Source organism: Desmodus rotundus, chromosome 8 (genome assembly GCF_022682495.2).
Source record: "Desmodus rotundus isolate HL8 chromosome 8, HLdesRot8A.1, whole genome shotgun sequence".
NCBI lineage: Eukaryota > Metazoa > Chordata > Mammalia > Chiroptera > Phyllostomidae > Desmodus > Desmodus rotundus.
The window spans coordinates 87,222,484-87,238,667 of record NC_071394.1 but is presented as its reverse complement, the minus strand read 5'-3'; the positions used below and the strand labels follow the sequence as shown (position 1 = coordinate 87,238,667).

General features: G+C 39.9%; 1 protein-coding gene across 1 annotated transcript in view; it reads right to left on the bottom strand.

Annotated features, from left to right (window-relative positions):
- The window catches only part of ERC2 (ELKS/RAB6-interacting/CAST family member 2), a 932,688-nt gene that overhangs the window by 359,227 nt on the left and 557,277 nt on the right, over nucleotides 1-16,184 (bottom strand). The window contains exon 14 of the mRNA XM_053930289.1: nucleotides 12,247-12,407. Within this exon, the coding sequence (XP_053786264.1) occupies nucleotides 12,247-12,407 (161 nt within the window). The remainder of the gene's footprint in view (nucleotides 1-12,246; nucleotides 12,408-16,184) is intronic.

Sequence of the window (16,184 nt, the reverse complement as noted above, 5' to 3'; positions counted from 1 at the left end):
CTTAATGTGGGAAATGTAAACACTTTCTAATAACACTTTCTCAAATAATCTTATTAAATATCACACATGTATCCATGGTACATGGCCTCCCCCACTGTTGTGGTCTGGGTCTGGCAGGAAACAGACTCCAGCACAGAGGGTTCAAGGAGGAGACTTCAATGAAGGGACTACAGAGGAGATGTGGGCAGAGTTAATGAAACAAATAAGACATGTTGAGGCATCTAGAAAGTAGCAACAGTGGGCATTTGCAGAAGGAAACATGACTGAGTCTCAGTGCCAGCGGGAGCCATGGTGGAGCACTGCTGAGAAGGAGCTATGGTCACAGAGAGAAGTCCCTACTGCCCCAAAGCAAGAAGGGAATGGGGAGGAAATTCTCTAATGTTTTTTTCCTCCCAGCCTCCTACTTTCTACAGGGCCTCTGTTTGGCCTTGGACCCAACCAGGAGTCAGCCAGGAAGGGAACCCCAGGAATGCAGTGCAGGGAGGGCAGCTTCCAGGACACAGTCTCCCCTCCCAAAGAATGGCAGGGGGGAGGAGGGAGCAGAGAATAACCACTGCACCTACCCAATCCCACCCTGCCTTAGAGTAAAGCCTTAGCTGACAGGAGTCTTAAAAATGCATTAAAGGAAAAGTTTTCCAAGAAAACTTCTAGAGATAGAGCCAGGAAGAGAAAGAAGTTCCAAGCTCGTGGCTCATGAAAGCGAACACACAAACACCAATTTCAAAACCGAACAGAGAGACAGCAATTTCACTTTTATCCTAACTGTGCGCTGGCACTAGCCTCAGTGCACTCTGCAAATCTCTTCAAGTAAGTGAAGCATCAGGTAGGAAGAATAACAGATTCTCAAAGTTGGCCACAGCCTCCTGCAGGTTCAAATTAAGATCCCAGGGATATTGGCTTAACCCAAAGATCAAGTCAAACACTGCATTTCAATTTTCACAATCTGTTGGTTCCCAAATTCCGTGACTGGAAAACAAAAGACTTTGGCTGCATTTGACTGGCGGCTTGGCTTCAGATTATAGTTCTCAATTGCTTTGCTCCTGGGGAACTCAGTGGTCTCCCCTTCAACACCTCATTCTCCAGGCAACATTGCCAGAGCCAGCCCCTTCTCTGCCTCCAAACACATGAGCACGCACACACATGCACACACACTCCTTCCAGGCGCTTGGTCTGCCTCCTACACAATACTCAAAATTAGAATCTAGCAAAACAACCATTTTTGTTGAGAAAATGCAGAAAATATTTTGCACCCCACCAGACTAAGCACAAGTAAGGTGGAGAAAAGGAAGAGTAAGGTGGAAGGTGCAGCAAAGTAAAGGACAGGAGGAAGAGAAGAAGAAAGAGGAGACTGGAGAGAAGACAAGATGGGAGTGAATAAGGTAGGAGGAAGAAGGAAGAAACAGCTAATAAGAGACAAAATATAATTTGCATCATCATTCATTCACTCCTTCCACAAACTTTTATTAAATTCTTCCCAGGGACCAAGAACATTCAGAGCCTTCCTCACTTCTATGCTATGTCTCACCCTATAATCCCAGAACCTTATACCCTTTAGGTCTAACTGACTTGGTGCCTTTTGCGATGTCCTCTTCCAATGAGGATGCAAATCTTAATGTTTACCCTCTCCATTCTCAGGGTTGAGGTATCCCTTGATTACATCTGGACTATATTTTACCTAAGCAAAGATACTACAGGAAGACCAAGATCCCCCATCCTGCCAAGTAGGGATTTGCTCCAAGTCCTGCCCTTCACAGGTTCCCAAATTCCATGGCTGGAAAACAAAAGACTTTGGCAACAGTCTGTTTCCTATTCATGCCCCTGCTCTGCCCTATATTCTCCCACCTTTGCAATGTCTTCGTTTTTCTTCTACCATTTCTGCTCTACTGACCATTGCAAGAAGTGGTTCCCTAAGTAAAGACTGAGCTCCCCAGATGAATGTGGTGTAGGAAGGAACAAAGGAAAGGTAGGGACAAATGTGAAGAGAGAGTAAAATTTATAAGGCTGGCTAGAGGACTGGCCAGTGGAGGACTATCCCAGTTTCATCCCCTTAATTGATAGTTGGTCAAAATCAGGACCAGAGAGAGCCACAGGTCAATGAATGATGGAACGCTGGAACTGGAGAGGATGGCATGGTCTGCTAAGCAGTAGGTATTGATAGATCAGGCCTTTGAATCTTAGCCAGGATTGATACCTTATAGGGAGTACAGTCTTCTGGGTATTTAGATCTGAGACCTGTGCCAGTTCCACCAGGGAGATACATGGTGAGCTGGTCTGTAGTCCCAAGAAAGCAAACCTGAGTCAAGAGGTCAAAATCATCTATACAAATTGGATGTCCCCAGGTCATCATGCCCTATAGGATCATGATTCTCAATGTGCAAGACACATCCTGTGTGATTTCTCTCAGAAAATAAGTCAAATTATATTGGTGAGGAGCTACAACAAAGCTTTTCTTTCTTCCCTAGTTAAATAAACACAAGTCTTAAAAAAGGGAGGCTAGTGATGGGTTTTTCAACCTTGGAACTATTGGCATTTGTGGCTGGATAATTCTTTGTTGATATTCAGGGGGTAGGGGGGAGAGCTGTGCTGTGCATTGTGGGATGTTCACCAGCATCCCTGGCCTCTATCCCTAGAGGCCAGTGGCACCTCCCCTCTAGTGTGACAACTAAAAATGTCCCCAGACTTCGCCAACTGTCTCTAGGGGGCAAAATCCCTCCACCACTCTGGGGTTAGAGGATCAGAGACTGTTAACGTGTCTTCTGATTCCAGAGCCCTGTTCACAATTAGAAATGCCAAGTCAGGCTGGCCTTGGCTCACACAGCTGTAACAGCCAGATTCGGGCTGTGAACTCAGGTTCTGAGAGCCCGACTCACTGCACCACAGAATTCTTGTTTCAGGACTTGATGTATGACCCTGGCTATACTGTTTGCTCTTTGGTTTCTCTGTGTGATGTAGCTGCCCTGTTCCTTGCCTCCTGGGGCTAAACCTGACAGCACCCCCACAGCGTTAGAGTAAGTACTTTTCAAAATTCCTCAAGAGGATGTTGCTTTTGGATGGGAAGAAAGGACCACAACTGTCCCCTTTGCCTTGCTCTGTGATGGGAGGTTGGAAGGCCATACATTTCTCTTTCTTTTTAAAAGGTTGACCTTCCTTACCCCCATGGAGCTGCTGCCAGGACGGAGATAACATGAAGTATAGTGCTTGGAATTATTTAAGCTTAATGATTCACAGGCACTTAGATTATTTAACTACTGATTATGATTATTTAAGCTGAAAGATTACACTGCGCTAGCTCAGAAAATGTTTGTATTTCCATTAAAAACCACCAGGCTGAGGGCCCTTTTGACTGACATTTTTCACTATTAAAACTATACAGTGCATGTTTTTGGACAGAAGACAGTGTGTCCCCTATTTTGTTTTAAGATAAGGAAGCTGACTTCAAAGGTCTTTTCCAGCTAACTTTCTTCCTGCCCCCTCCCTCCTACCATCACCTCAGCCTGTTGTCCTGATTCCCCCACCCCCAGGCAAGTTGGAAAAACCACCTATTGTCCCACTGCCTTCAATTATTTAATCAATACTGGTTCTGCCATTTGCAAACTTGAAATTCATACAATGGCATCCCAAGTTCTTCACTCCAAGACTGTGTGCTCTGTGTCGAAGATCACAGACTATCATGTCAAACAGACTTGTATTTGAGTCCCAGGTGCCTGTGCCTCAGTTTCTGCATCTACATAGTGGGGGTAAAAATACTCTCTGTCTCCCAGGAGGTGGCAGCCATATGCAGGTGAAGTACTTAGCCTCTGCGTGACATGTAATAAGCATTTAGTAAATGTTCACTGGTAATATTAATCCCATCACCCAAAGTCTCCATGCACTGAATAGTATATGTGCCTGGGCTAGCTTAATTTTCCAAAATCATTTTTATCAGAGGTATAGTACATTCCTTAAGGCAGGGACAGTGAAGGGCCCTTGATTCTACCCAACATGAAATTTAACCACTGATTCCCTATCATGATTTGTGAAACACATCTCTGCTTGGCACATACAAAGCCTTTACATCTAAAAAGTTTTATTAAAAACAAATGCATTATACAAAAATACAGAGAAATTTTATTGTGGTCCTATTAGAGAGGGCAGTGTACTAAACCATGAGGTCATTTTTGTTTTTGGAAAAACTTTCTAATTTCTAATAGCATTCCTCAATGGGAAAAAAAAAAAGAGAAAGATTCCAATATCAGCTAAATGTTATCCATGTTTCAGTCCATTTATTTAATGGAATTATGAACAGAAGTCCACATGGGAAGTAATTGTGAATATCACCCTGCTGCCTCCTCCCTGGACATGGGAATTCCTGCTATAGCACCCAGAACAAGTAATTTTTCTCCTCCACAGGACTTGCTGACAAACTTCAAGAGCTACCTCAAAAGGCTACAGAGCTCCTACTATTACAAAGTTCCACAGAGCTTTGAAGAAAGGTCTTCCCCTCTTAAATTCTAGACCCCAGCTTTAGCACAATCTTCTGAGGCAGCATAAATCAATCCACTTGTTTTCTTACATGTCAGCTTTCTAATAGTTGATGGAAGCATCTGCCTCTTTGCCCTCTCTAAAGCAAATGCCCACCACCCATCAGCTATCCCAAGCATGGTGAGATTTTCAGTTATTCCTCAACCTGTTCACTCACCACATGACTTGTCCATAGTTTACCAACTGTGGTACCTAGAAATGAACTCAATCTACTGAACATACATGCACATGAGTAAATGTCTGTTCGAATGGCTGTCTCTAAAGGTGTACTTTGCAGAGTTGCTTTTTTTTTAAATTTTGAAGTGTTGATTTTGGAATTTTTAAAATATTTTTTATTGTTATTCAGTTACAGTTGTCCCCATCCTCCCTCCTCACTGCTCTCCCCTGCCCCACCCAACCCCTTCTCCAAAAGACAATCCCCACCCCATCGTCCTTCTCCATGGATCCTTTGTACATGTTCCCCTTCTTTCCCCTGTTATCTCCTTCCCCCATCCCCTCTGGTCACTGTCTGTTTGTTCTTTATTTTCATGTCTCTGGTTCTTTATGCTCATTTTTTGTTGTTGTTGATTAGGTTCCAATTATAGGTGAGATCATATGGTATTTGTCTTTCATTGCCTGGCTTATTTCTCTTAGCATAATACTTTCCAGTTCCATCCATGCTGCTGTGAAGGATAGGAGCTCCTTCTTTCTTTCTGCTGCATAGTATTCCATCATGTAAACATATCATAGGTTTTTGATTCACCCATTTACTGATGGGCACTTAGGCTGTTTCCAGCAAAGTTGCTTTTGAAAGTTCAGTGAGATGATTTTTTCATACTTTATTTCAGCAAAGACTGCTAATTTCTCCAATACCCATTCTCTCCTTCTCTTCCTTGGTACTGGGTACCCTGAATGTCACCTGGACATAGAGCCACCCAGCTAAATGCTGCATCTCTCTGCTTGAATTGTACATAAGTGTAACTTTGTGACTTAAATGGTGGCCAGTGAGTCCCTTCCCCTGCCCTGATTTTGCACCTACTTAGAATGTAAGCTACAGGAATAAAGAGATTCTGTCCTTTCTGTTCACTTAGCGCTCAGAGCAGTGCCTAAAGGCATAGAACAGTCCTTGCATATAGTGATGCTCAGCAACTATTAATAAATGATCTGTTAAATGACTCAGTTGTCAATGGATGGTACATGCAGCTTAAAAGACAGAAAGGTTCCTTTCTCCTTTCTGCGGGCTGGAATGTGGATGGGATGGCTGAAGCCAAAGCAAAGCCTCAAGAGAGGAGTGCGGGCTCATGATGACTAAACAGCAACTTGTATAAGCTTCTGGAATGTAGGTTTTTCTGTTCTTTGCATTTGAAGCTAGTCAGACTATTCCACTACTCTAAAGTTGGGGGGTTTTTTGTAGTAAAGTTTTACTTACCCACTATAAGCTTTGTGTACTGTAATTCTTTTCTCTCCCACTAAAAGCTCTAAGCTGCCAGCTTCAGGGTTACCAGAAAGAAACAAAAATCATGAGTGGTAGCAACTGTATTCATGTGACTGACTGCAGCTCAAACCACAAACTGATGCTGAAGGAGCAGTTCTTCATGACATGTACTCTCTCTCTGCCACCTGTCCTCAATCACTCTAGGTAACTCAGAAAGCTGCAGCCAGCTTCATCAGGGTTCTGGCTGACTCAGTTTATTTTTGGAACTGAGCAGGTGGTACATAGTAATAGACAGACAGAATGGAACATTCTAGGATACATTGCCACAACATTTAATATTTTTTTAATTGGGCATGTTGAAGTTTTCATAAAAAACCATTGGTTAGAGAAAAAACTGCATCATAGCTAAAAAAAAATTGTTGAAAGCATAGGCCAATTGGAATTTAAGACAGAATCAGTGCATACTAACTGTACTGGGTATACCTAACATATATTAACATGTAACACACACACATATATATAGTTTTACTACTTAAAACTAACTTTATCATAAATGTATAAGTTCATTCAGTCCCCATAACATCTCTGTAAGTTAGTGTATCCCTTTAGCAACTGAGTGTATCAATTTTAAGTAATGGTTGCCTTCAAAATTCCTCTCCCAGGCTCCATTTATTCTGTCTAAATTGCCAGGCACTTAGAATTCCTCCCTGAAGAAATGTGATTTGTCTTCTCTCATGTTGGCATGAAGTAAAGAATAAATTGATTATATCATTTTTCTGCACCCTGCCTCTCCTTTGAAGGGCACTTACCTAATGAGTGGGTCTCTCAAAAAGGATCCTAGATCAAAGAGACTAACAGGATAATGCTTTGGAATAAGCTGCTGTCTTACCTCACTATAAACTTCTTAAAATAGCTCAGTGTATACAAAGGCTTCTGAGGCTATCTGGAGAAGATGCCCAGAATGCAACAATACCCAGTAAATTAAGATGAATCTTACAACATCACCAGATGAATTAAAAATGTAGAGATCCCCTTAAAATCTTTACATAACATAAACACAAGAAACCACCAAAAAAAATCTAAAATATACACTTTGAATTATGTAACTATTAACCATCTCTAAAAACCCTTATTCATTCAGTATTTAATGCTAAGTGGAACATATCAGCTAGCCTGCCGGTCTGCCTATTAAATTTCTATGTAAGTTCAAACTGTCTGAGCAAATGCACACAGATTTTAAGTGCTGTGTCTCATGTCCTTCAGTTCCTTTTAGCCACAGATATCAAATTCACCTGCCAGAAATTAAATAATTGAGCATTGGTTACTGGAATGTAAGCTTGGTAACCAGCATTAATAAAAACAAACATAAAGAATGATGTTTTTAATATTATTTTAATAAAATCTCTTTTAAATAGGAGCAAATGTAACAAAGACGAACCGCTATGAAATGTTTTTACATGAGGTTTTAGATATTTTTAGATATTTTAAGAAGAATAATCTTAAACACAAGGGAAAACAAATATAATGTTCTTCTATGAAAACCTATGGTTGGGAAATGTTAGTTCCTTCCAGTGGGAATAGTGACTGGCAGTTAGAATACTAACCAATGAGGATCAAACTGAAAAAGAGGTGTTAGGGGAAGAACCCTACATGAAACACAGTCAAGGCTGTAATCCTGTCTTCAGTTCCTAGCAGGGTTCTTAGACCATAGGAGGGTACACTGAATTTTCTAAGACTCACTTTACTCCAAATCCTTACCTTTGGAAATAGCTTTCTAAGTAGGATTCCAAAGTTCTCTGGTTACACAACAAGCTACTTTATTCATCTATCTACTAATTTCTTTTCTTATTTACTAGTCCATTCATTTCCTTCTCTCATTTTACTAAAATGCAAACTGGATAAGGTCAGGGATTTTTCTGTTTGTTCACCTAGAGCAGTACCTGCAACATGGTAGGAGCTCAATGAATATTTATGAATTTTTGAACTTAATTTGTCCTTTTATTCCTCAAACACTTATTCAATATCTACCGTACAAGTTCTAGATATCCAATATTAAAAATAAATTCCACTGTAAATAAAACTAACTCATAAGAAATCTTTTTTGTATATTAAAAAAAAATTTTTTTAGACAGAGAGGTAGGGAGGAAGAAAGAGAGGGAGAGAAACATCAATTGGTTGCCTCTTGTACACACCCTGACCAGGAACCAAACTGGTAACATTTCTCATTGCAGGATGATGTCCAAACAACAGAGCCACACTGGTCAGGGTAAGAAATCATTAAATTAGAGGAATGAAGTAATATTTTCTCACTTTAAATTCAGTCTAAGTTTTAAACTAGAAGGACAGTAGCCTCCCCTTTCAAAGAAGAATGGCAAGGAAAAATGTGCACACACTATTACGGCACATGTCCCCAAGTGACTTAACACAAAACAAAACTCTGGTTAAAAATGAAACAGCTGGTTGAGGGTTTAGCTATCGAAAGGTAGCATGAGGGGTCTTTGTAATGATGGAACAATGTTGTATGTTGACTGTGATGGTGGTTACACAAATCTATACATGTGTTGAAATCGATATTGCTAAGTACACACACCCACTTGCACATAAATGAGCGTGTGTGAAACTGGATAAATATGAATTAAATTGATGAACTGTACCAATATCAATTTCCTGGTATGATACTGTGCTATAACTATGCAAAAGGTTACCATTGACAGAAATGAGTGAAACATACAAGAGACCTCTCTGCACTGTTTCTTGTAACTCCATATCAATCTATAATTATTTAAAAATAGTTAACAAAGTAGATAGCAGGATGCTTATCAAAACATTCTTTATATTAGCAAAACATTGGCACAAAGATAAATGTCCAGTAACAGAGTGAACCTACATGACAATATATTGAGTAATTACAAATAATACAATTCTATGTTTGGGACATGGACAGTATTCCCCCTTCAGTAAACAGAAGAAACAGGATTTACAAAATATAAAAGCAACTTGATTTTGTTTAAAAAGTAAAGAGCAGTTGTAAAGGTATACACCAAAATGCCATCAGTGACTATCTTAATTTTGCTTTTTCATGATCCTTTTTTTCCCCCTAAGATAAACACTATTACTCAAACATCTAAAAGGCTTTCTGTCCTCTGGATGGGGTTCAGGTAAATTCTTTGTAGCTTTGGAACAAAAACCAAGAAAAGTGGGAAGATTACATGGAAAGCCATTTTAGTTCCATACAGGGATGAATGAGCTACCTGCAAGAGTCATGGAACATGAGCCATCACCTTTATGAACCCAGGACTCCCAATGTGAATGGTGTCCACCAGAACCTGGTGAATTCCTTGTTAGTGATGATGTGGATGGGAGTCTGCTGATGCAGATTGGGATGTTGGACCCAGCTGCTTTCCAGTTCTAAAACTCTGGGCCATTTGATTTTGTAATGAATTTAACAGACACCACCTTTCATTTCAACAGCCCCTTTCACATTTCAAAGCACTTTCACATATGCTGGCTTATATTAATTTCAGTTTATTACTTTTTAAAAAAAATCCCCTATGACAATTCTACACAGTGGGCAGGTCAAGTATTATCACCTCCATATTACTGAAGAGAAAACAGAGGCAACCAGACAGTGATTTCCTTTCATGGGCGAATGAGGAGGTCACATCTCCGAACTCTTGTGTTATGGCCCACCCTCTTCCCTCTAACACCACACAGCTCTCCCTTCCCACCAGGGATTGGAGACTGGGTAGACTTGGCTGCAAGTTGCTTGCATGTTGCCTGCCAGAGGAAAGAAAATCAACAGTGCTTGGCACAGAGTGATAGTAAGTGCGGACACTGATGTACCCATCTGCTTGTTCCCACATACTCATGTGGACTGGGTTAATGTCAAGTAACCAATATGTCAATCTAAAAATCAACATCAATCAAACCAGTTGTATAATTTGAACAGTCCAAGAGGTTGATGAACCTGTTTAGGGTTCTCAGTCAATATAATTGCCCTATACCTCTGTCCCCATAGTCCAAGGAAGGAGCCCATAAGTGGAGCTTCTGGGCTAAACATTGAATGGGGTCCAAATTGGGCTTAATGAAGTGGGGCTTTGTTATTATTACCAAAGGAATTAACAGGAATTTTGTATTTAATTTGTACTGGTAGCAGATTAAGCACTTCAATAATCATGTGGCAATTTATCAAAAGAAATCTTAGATGGTATCTAAAATCATGAAATTAAGTGGGACAACATACACTCAGAAAAGGTTTATATGTTTTAGAAAAATAAATTCAAATTTTTTATAAATGCTACTCTTCACAAAGTATACTAAACAAATGACATATTTTCATTGGCTGATAGCACCATTCACACACATACTTTATTTTGCACATGCCCAGCTCTCCTCTGAGCACCTCTCCTCAGAACCACCCCAGCAAAGCCACTACAGAAGGTAACGGGAGGGTCAGCAGTGGTAAGAGCATTTCCCTCAAGGCAGCCAGTTCCCAAGTGGAAGCAGCAGGATTTCAACCCAGGTCTGATGACTCCCAAACCAGCATGCTTTACCATTACTTGTTCTCTCATAACATGGAAAGAATATGCTCTCTTTATAAAAAGGAAGAAATGAAAATTTCCTTTAAATGGCATAATAAATCACTCCAGGAAGTAAAAAGCTTAGTTGAAAACAACTGGAGAACAATGAGAGAGACTACACTGAACATGGCATGTAACAACAGACAGAGAGGCAGGCGTGGAATAGGTGAGTGGGAAAGAATAAAGGCTGAGGAGTTCAATGTGCTGCTATTGTAAATAGATTATTAATCAAGGTGATAATGTCAAACATGCTTGAAATACTTTGCTTTTTATTTACATAAAATCCAGCCTGCACATTCAATGTACTCACTTATTCAACAAAATTACTGAGCACCTACCATATGTCAGGCAGTGTTCTAGGCAGTATGATTGCCACACTGAGTCAAACAACAAAAGTTACAGACTTGGTGGCATTCACATGAGCTTCTTGAGAAAATGAGGTAGTAGAAAGGGAGCTTAAGACAGAAGATTTTAGTTTTAATCCTGGCCAGGTGGCCCTAAGCAAATTAATTGAAATCTTCCTGAGTCTCAGTTCCCTGACCTCTAAACGGAGGATAAAAATATCTGTTTTTATTATATCATCTTTTATTAGGAAAAAATTAATTTGAATTTATATGTGAAAAATACTTATTCTTTAGTCTTAGAGAAACTGAGGTAGTTGACAAGGAGTAAAAATTTTGTTCTTATTATTAAATCTTTCAAAACATTTCCTTCCATATTTTCTATGATCTAAGCTCTCTGGGTTTAATGTTAACCATGTGTAAGACGTGTAGGGTCAAGACAAGGTCATTCTTCCATACCTAGCCACCAATTTCAGAGTCTATGTTACAGGCTTAACATGCCATAATTATGTATATTTCCCCTTATTTTGGAAGGGAGTTGGATTTAAATTGTACCTTAATGATTATTTCATTTTAAATCTTATGTAGAGAGATATTGCTTCTTATCTACTTCTTCAGGAACAGATCCACAGCAATTGATTATTTCTAAAATCTTTGAGTAATTTTCTTTGCTATGTTCTTCAATAATGATATTATTTCATTGTGAGAGCAAAATAAGACCTACATGGAGATGGTTGTGTCATAGGCCCATAAGAATGACCACTACCCAGCATGTTGCCATACTTTATTGATTAAATCAAAGAAAAGTGATTGGTTCTAGTCTCTCCTACTACCGAACTTTCCCCAGGAAAGGGTGGGGTATACAGGATTTCTAAGCCTGTTTTTACCATGATGCTCAGCGAGTCAGAGTCTTGCTTTCTAAACAGAGGTACCAACCTTGAGACTCCATGAAAGCCAACACAAGCCAGGCATTGTACACAAGTGAAAAGAATATAATTAGCAAAGGTACAGTCACAATTGGGAAAGACCTCCTTGGAAAAGTTGCCACTCAACTGTGAACAGTGCTCAAATTACCACTGTGCTTACTGAGGCCCCTTTCTCCTGCCCAGTTTAGATCTTTGTGACAGATCTCAGAATGCCAGCACCATCCACAAAACACAGACATACAAAATCTAATTGGACTTTTTTTTAATAACAGATGTAAAAAATGTGCAAGTTGGAACATGGAAGCTATAATTTAAAAATGGTAACATGGGGAGTCCCAGAAATGACTAGTCAAGTGTTAGCTAAATTATTCTTCCTCTAAGCTCTTTCTTCACCTTCTCTAGCCTTTCCTTCCCCCCAAAAGAGATTAGAAAAGAGAAACTCAGAAACAAAAATGGGTACTCACTTCATCTCCAGGATCTCCTCTAGCTGTTTTCTCCTTTCTATTCGGAGGTTGGCCAAATGAGCTTCCTTTTCAGCCAGGGATTGCTGCGTGGAGGCGAGACGTGCCTTGGTGGCATCCAGTTCCTGCCTGGTCTTCTCCAATGCATTCATCAGTTCCTCTATCTGAAAGGCACATGGAACGTGCTGTGTTATTTCTCCTTTGTTCAAGTGCAAGGCGTTGCTTGCTAGCCTGTGTTCTGAAATACAAAGGAATCAGAGCCATCCTTGAACTGGGTATTGTGAAGTCCACTTTTTTCTTTGTCCCTGGTTAAAAAATAAATGTCTCAAACAGAAGAAATGCCCAAATTTCTCTAAGATCCTTATTCCATTGGATTGTCAAATAACCTTCAGAGAAACTATTTGATATATTTATTAGAAGTGGAGGGTGAGTGACTTGACCCAATTTTAACTGTGGCAAAAACCTAAGACATTGCCTCACAGTTGGTGGAAGGCAAGATTCAAAATGTACTTTGCCTGGGACAATGTTCATTTGTGTGTAGGCCCCAGAGTATACTGACAGGAAGTTAATCTACGTGTTTCAGATTTATTCATGTTTTAACCTATCAAAGCCTTGTTTGGCAAAAGTGATTTGATGTCCAAGGGGCCTCAGGAGCCCCCATTCACTTCACCTCCCAGCCTCACAGTCCGGAAGCAAGATTTGGCCAAAGGTAAACAAAATTCCAGCCACAAAAGGTTCAAGTTTGGTTTGCCCCTGAAGTTTGAGAGGGTTCTAAACTTGAAATAAATGACATGTAACTTTTATAGGGTGCTAATACACCATAGAAATAAGCCAGACTATCAAATATCCAGAGTTTTCAGCCAGGTCCCCAAAAATTGGACCAAGAAGCCCCAAGGCAAGGCCTTATCCTCCCCAAACCACCAGGGGCTTTTAAAAACCAATGCGCAACAAAGAGGGCTGGTGTTTACAGCTCTGTTCCAGAGACTTCTGTGGAGCAAGCTGGTGGCATACCACCCCCCGCACAGATGCAGCTGCATCCACCCTGCTGATTTAAAACTAGGGAAGTTCCAGGAAGTTTCTAGATTCCAGAGTTGATGTTTGGGTTTCTAAGCTACCCTTTTCAGCTAAACTTGGCAGAATGGGATCATCCATCACTAAAGGCAAAGGAACACGCTTCAGAATGTGTCAGTGACATGTTAAGTTCCAATTCATAAAGACTCTCTACACGATTTCTGTAGCTTTTCACGGGATTTATTCAGGATAAGCCTCATAGTTCACATCCAAGGTAAATTACAGGCTTTTAAGATTCATAAAACCTTCCCTTTTGCCCTGATAAAAAAAGGAAACCTGATGACCCATGTAGTATAACTCCAAGCCAAAACCAAAAAGAGTTTAAAAAGCAAGGAATGTAAAAGCTAATCTATTAAAGTCACAGAACCACACCTGTTTAATTGGAAAACAAATAGCATTGTTCTTTAACTTTAAAAATATACAGAATGTAAGATACAATCACAAACTTGTTAGTTTCTCATATAAATTCATAGAATATCATGAACATCATGAATATGACTAGAAGCCTTATGTTTCTTCCCTTTTTCCTGTTTTTGATTCATTCAAATAGCAGTGTAAAAAGAGATCGGGGGGTTCCAAATAGTGGCATAGGGAGAAACTAAACTCACCTGCTCCTGCAAATACATTGAATCTGCACCTACAAACAGAGAAATTCCACCTGAAGAAGAACTGAAGGCTAACTGAACAGCTTCTGCACAAGAACTGACAGAGAAACCACATAGAAACTGGTAGGAAAGAGAGAGACATGGTATTATGGGAATCCCATGCCCAACAAATTAATTTGCATTGGGGTGGAACACTTAGGAACACTGTGCAGACACACCAGCCCTGGGGTACAACACAAAAGCAGTCACTTAAAGGGTACCTGGTCTAAATGGGAAGAAAGTCAATTGTCTAACACTAGAGCATCTGCCAGTTTGGATGAGGAGGAGGTCTCTCTGGGGTTGGAGGCTCCAGAGAGCAGCATTTGCTGTGTTCCCCACCATCCTGAGGGCACAGGCAGGAGGTCAATCAAGGAGCTCTAGCCAGCTGGCCAAGGCCATCCTAGAGCATCCCAGGCTCTAGGCCCCAGGTCTCAGGCCCACACTAGCTCCATCACTTACCCTGGGACCCCATGTGGCTTACACCTGCTCCAGCCATAGCTCCTGGCCCCACCTGCAGCACATGCCAGCTTCAGCTATAGCTCCTGGCCCATGCCACTTACCCTCAGGACTATCCATGGCCTGCTTCACCTACACCTTTCACCTCACCTGCCAAAGTAGCTTCTGGTGAGGCTTACCCCTGGGATACCTTGTGGCTCATAGCTGTTACAGCTACAGTTTCAGGACCTGGTGAAGCTTTCCCTGGGACTTCACATGCCCCATGTCCACACCAGCTACAGATCCAACCAGCCTGCCAAAGAAAACTGGCACACTCACTCTACAAAGGGAAAGCTCCTACACAAGTCCACTCCTTCAAGACCAAGAAAGGTAGATAAAAACACAGAGAAAAAACCAAAATGAGGAGATATAGGAATATGTTGATAATGACAGAGCAGTACAAAAATCGCAGAAAAAGAACTAAACAGAGACAATCTACCAGATAATGAAAACACTGTTAGAAAGATGCTCAACAAACTCAAAAGAATAGATGAACATAGTGCGAATATAAAAAAAGAGACAGAAAACATAAAAAATAACCCATCAGAGCTGGAGAATACAACAACTAAAACGAAAAATATATTACAGGGAGTCAACAGAAGATTATATGATACAAGAAGACCGAATCAACAACCTGAAAGACAGTGAAAACCATATAATGGGAATAACAAAAAGAAACAAAAAGAAAAAGAAATGAGGTTACTTTAAGGAAACTCTGAGACAACATCAAGCACACCCACATTTGCATAATAGTGGTCCCAGCTGGAGAAGAGAGAAAAGAACAGAGAACTTATTTGAAGAAATAGTGTTTGAAAACTTTCCTAACCTGATGAAAGAAAATGAACATCCAAGTCCAGGAAGCACAAAGAGTCCCATATATGATGAACCCAAAGAGTCCCACACCAAGACACATCATAATGAAAATACCAAAAGTTAAAGATAAAGATATAAGTTTAAAAGGAGCAAAGGAAAACCCATAAGACCATCAGCTAATTTTTCAGCAGAAACTTTTCAGAACTAAAGGGATGGCACAATATATCCAGATATAAATGAAAGGAAAAAAAACTAAAACCAAGAATATTCTTCCCAGAAAGTCTGCCTTTCAGAATTGAAGACAAAAATAGTTTCCCAGACAAGCAAAAGCTAAAGGGGTTCACCACTAAACCTGCACTATGAGAAATGTTAAAGGGACTTCTTTAAGTGGAAAAGAAAAGGCTAAAACTAAAAATAAGAAAATTTTAAAAATCTCACTGATAAAGGCAAACATTTAGTAAAAGCAGTAGAAGGACCAATTATAAAGCTACTATTAGTGTTAAAAGACAAAAGTAGTAAGATTATATGTAACTACAATAATAAATTAAAGGATACACATGCAAGCACACAGTGTAAAATATAATTCAAAAAAAAGTAAACGTGGCAGGGGGTGAGTAAAATACGTAGTACTTTTAGAGTGCATTTGATCTTAAGTAACCATCAACTTAAAATAGACTGCCATAAACATAGCTTGTTATATATGAATCTCATGGTAACCACAAACCAAAAACCTATAATAGATATACCAAAAAAAGGAAAGGAACGCAAATTATTAAAGAAAGTCATCAATGTACAAAAGAAGAGAGCAAGAGAAAAAGAAAGGAACAGAAAAAAACCACAAAACAATTAGTAAAATTGCAATAACTACTTACCTATCAACGAACACTTGAAATATAAATAGACCAAATGCTCTAATCA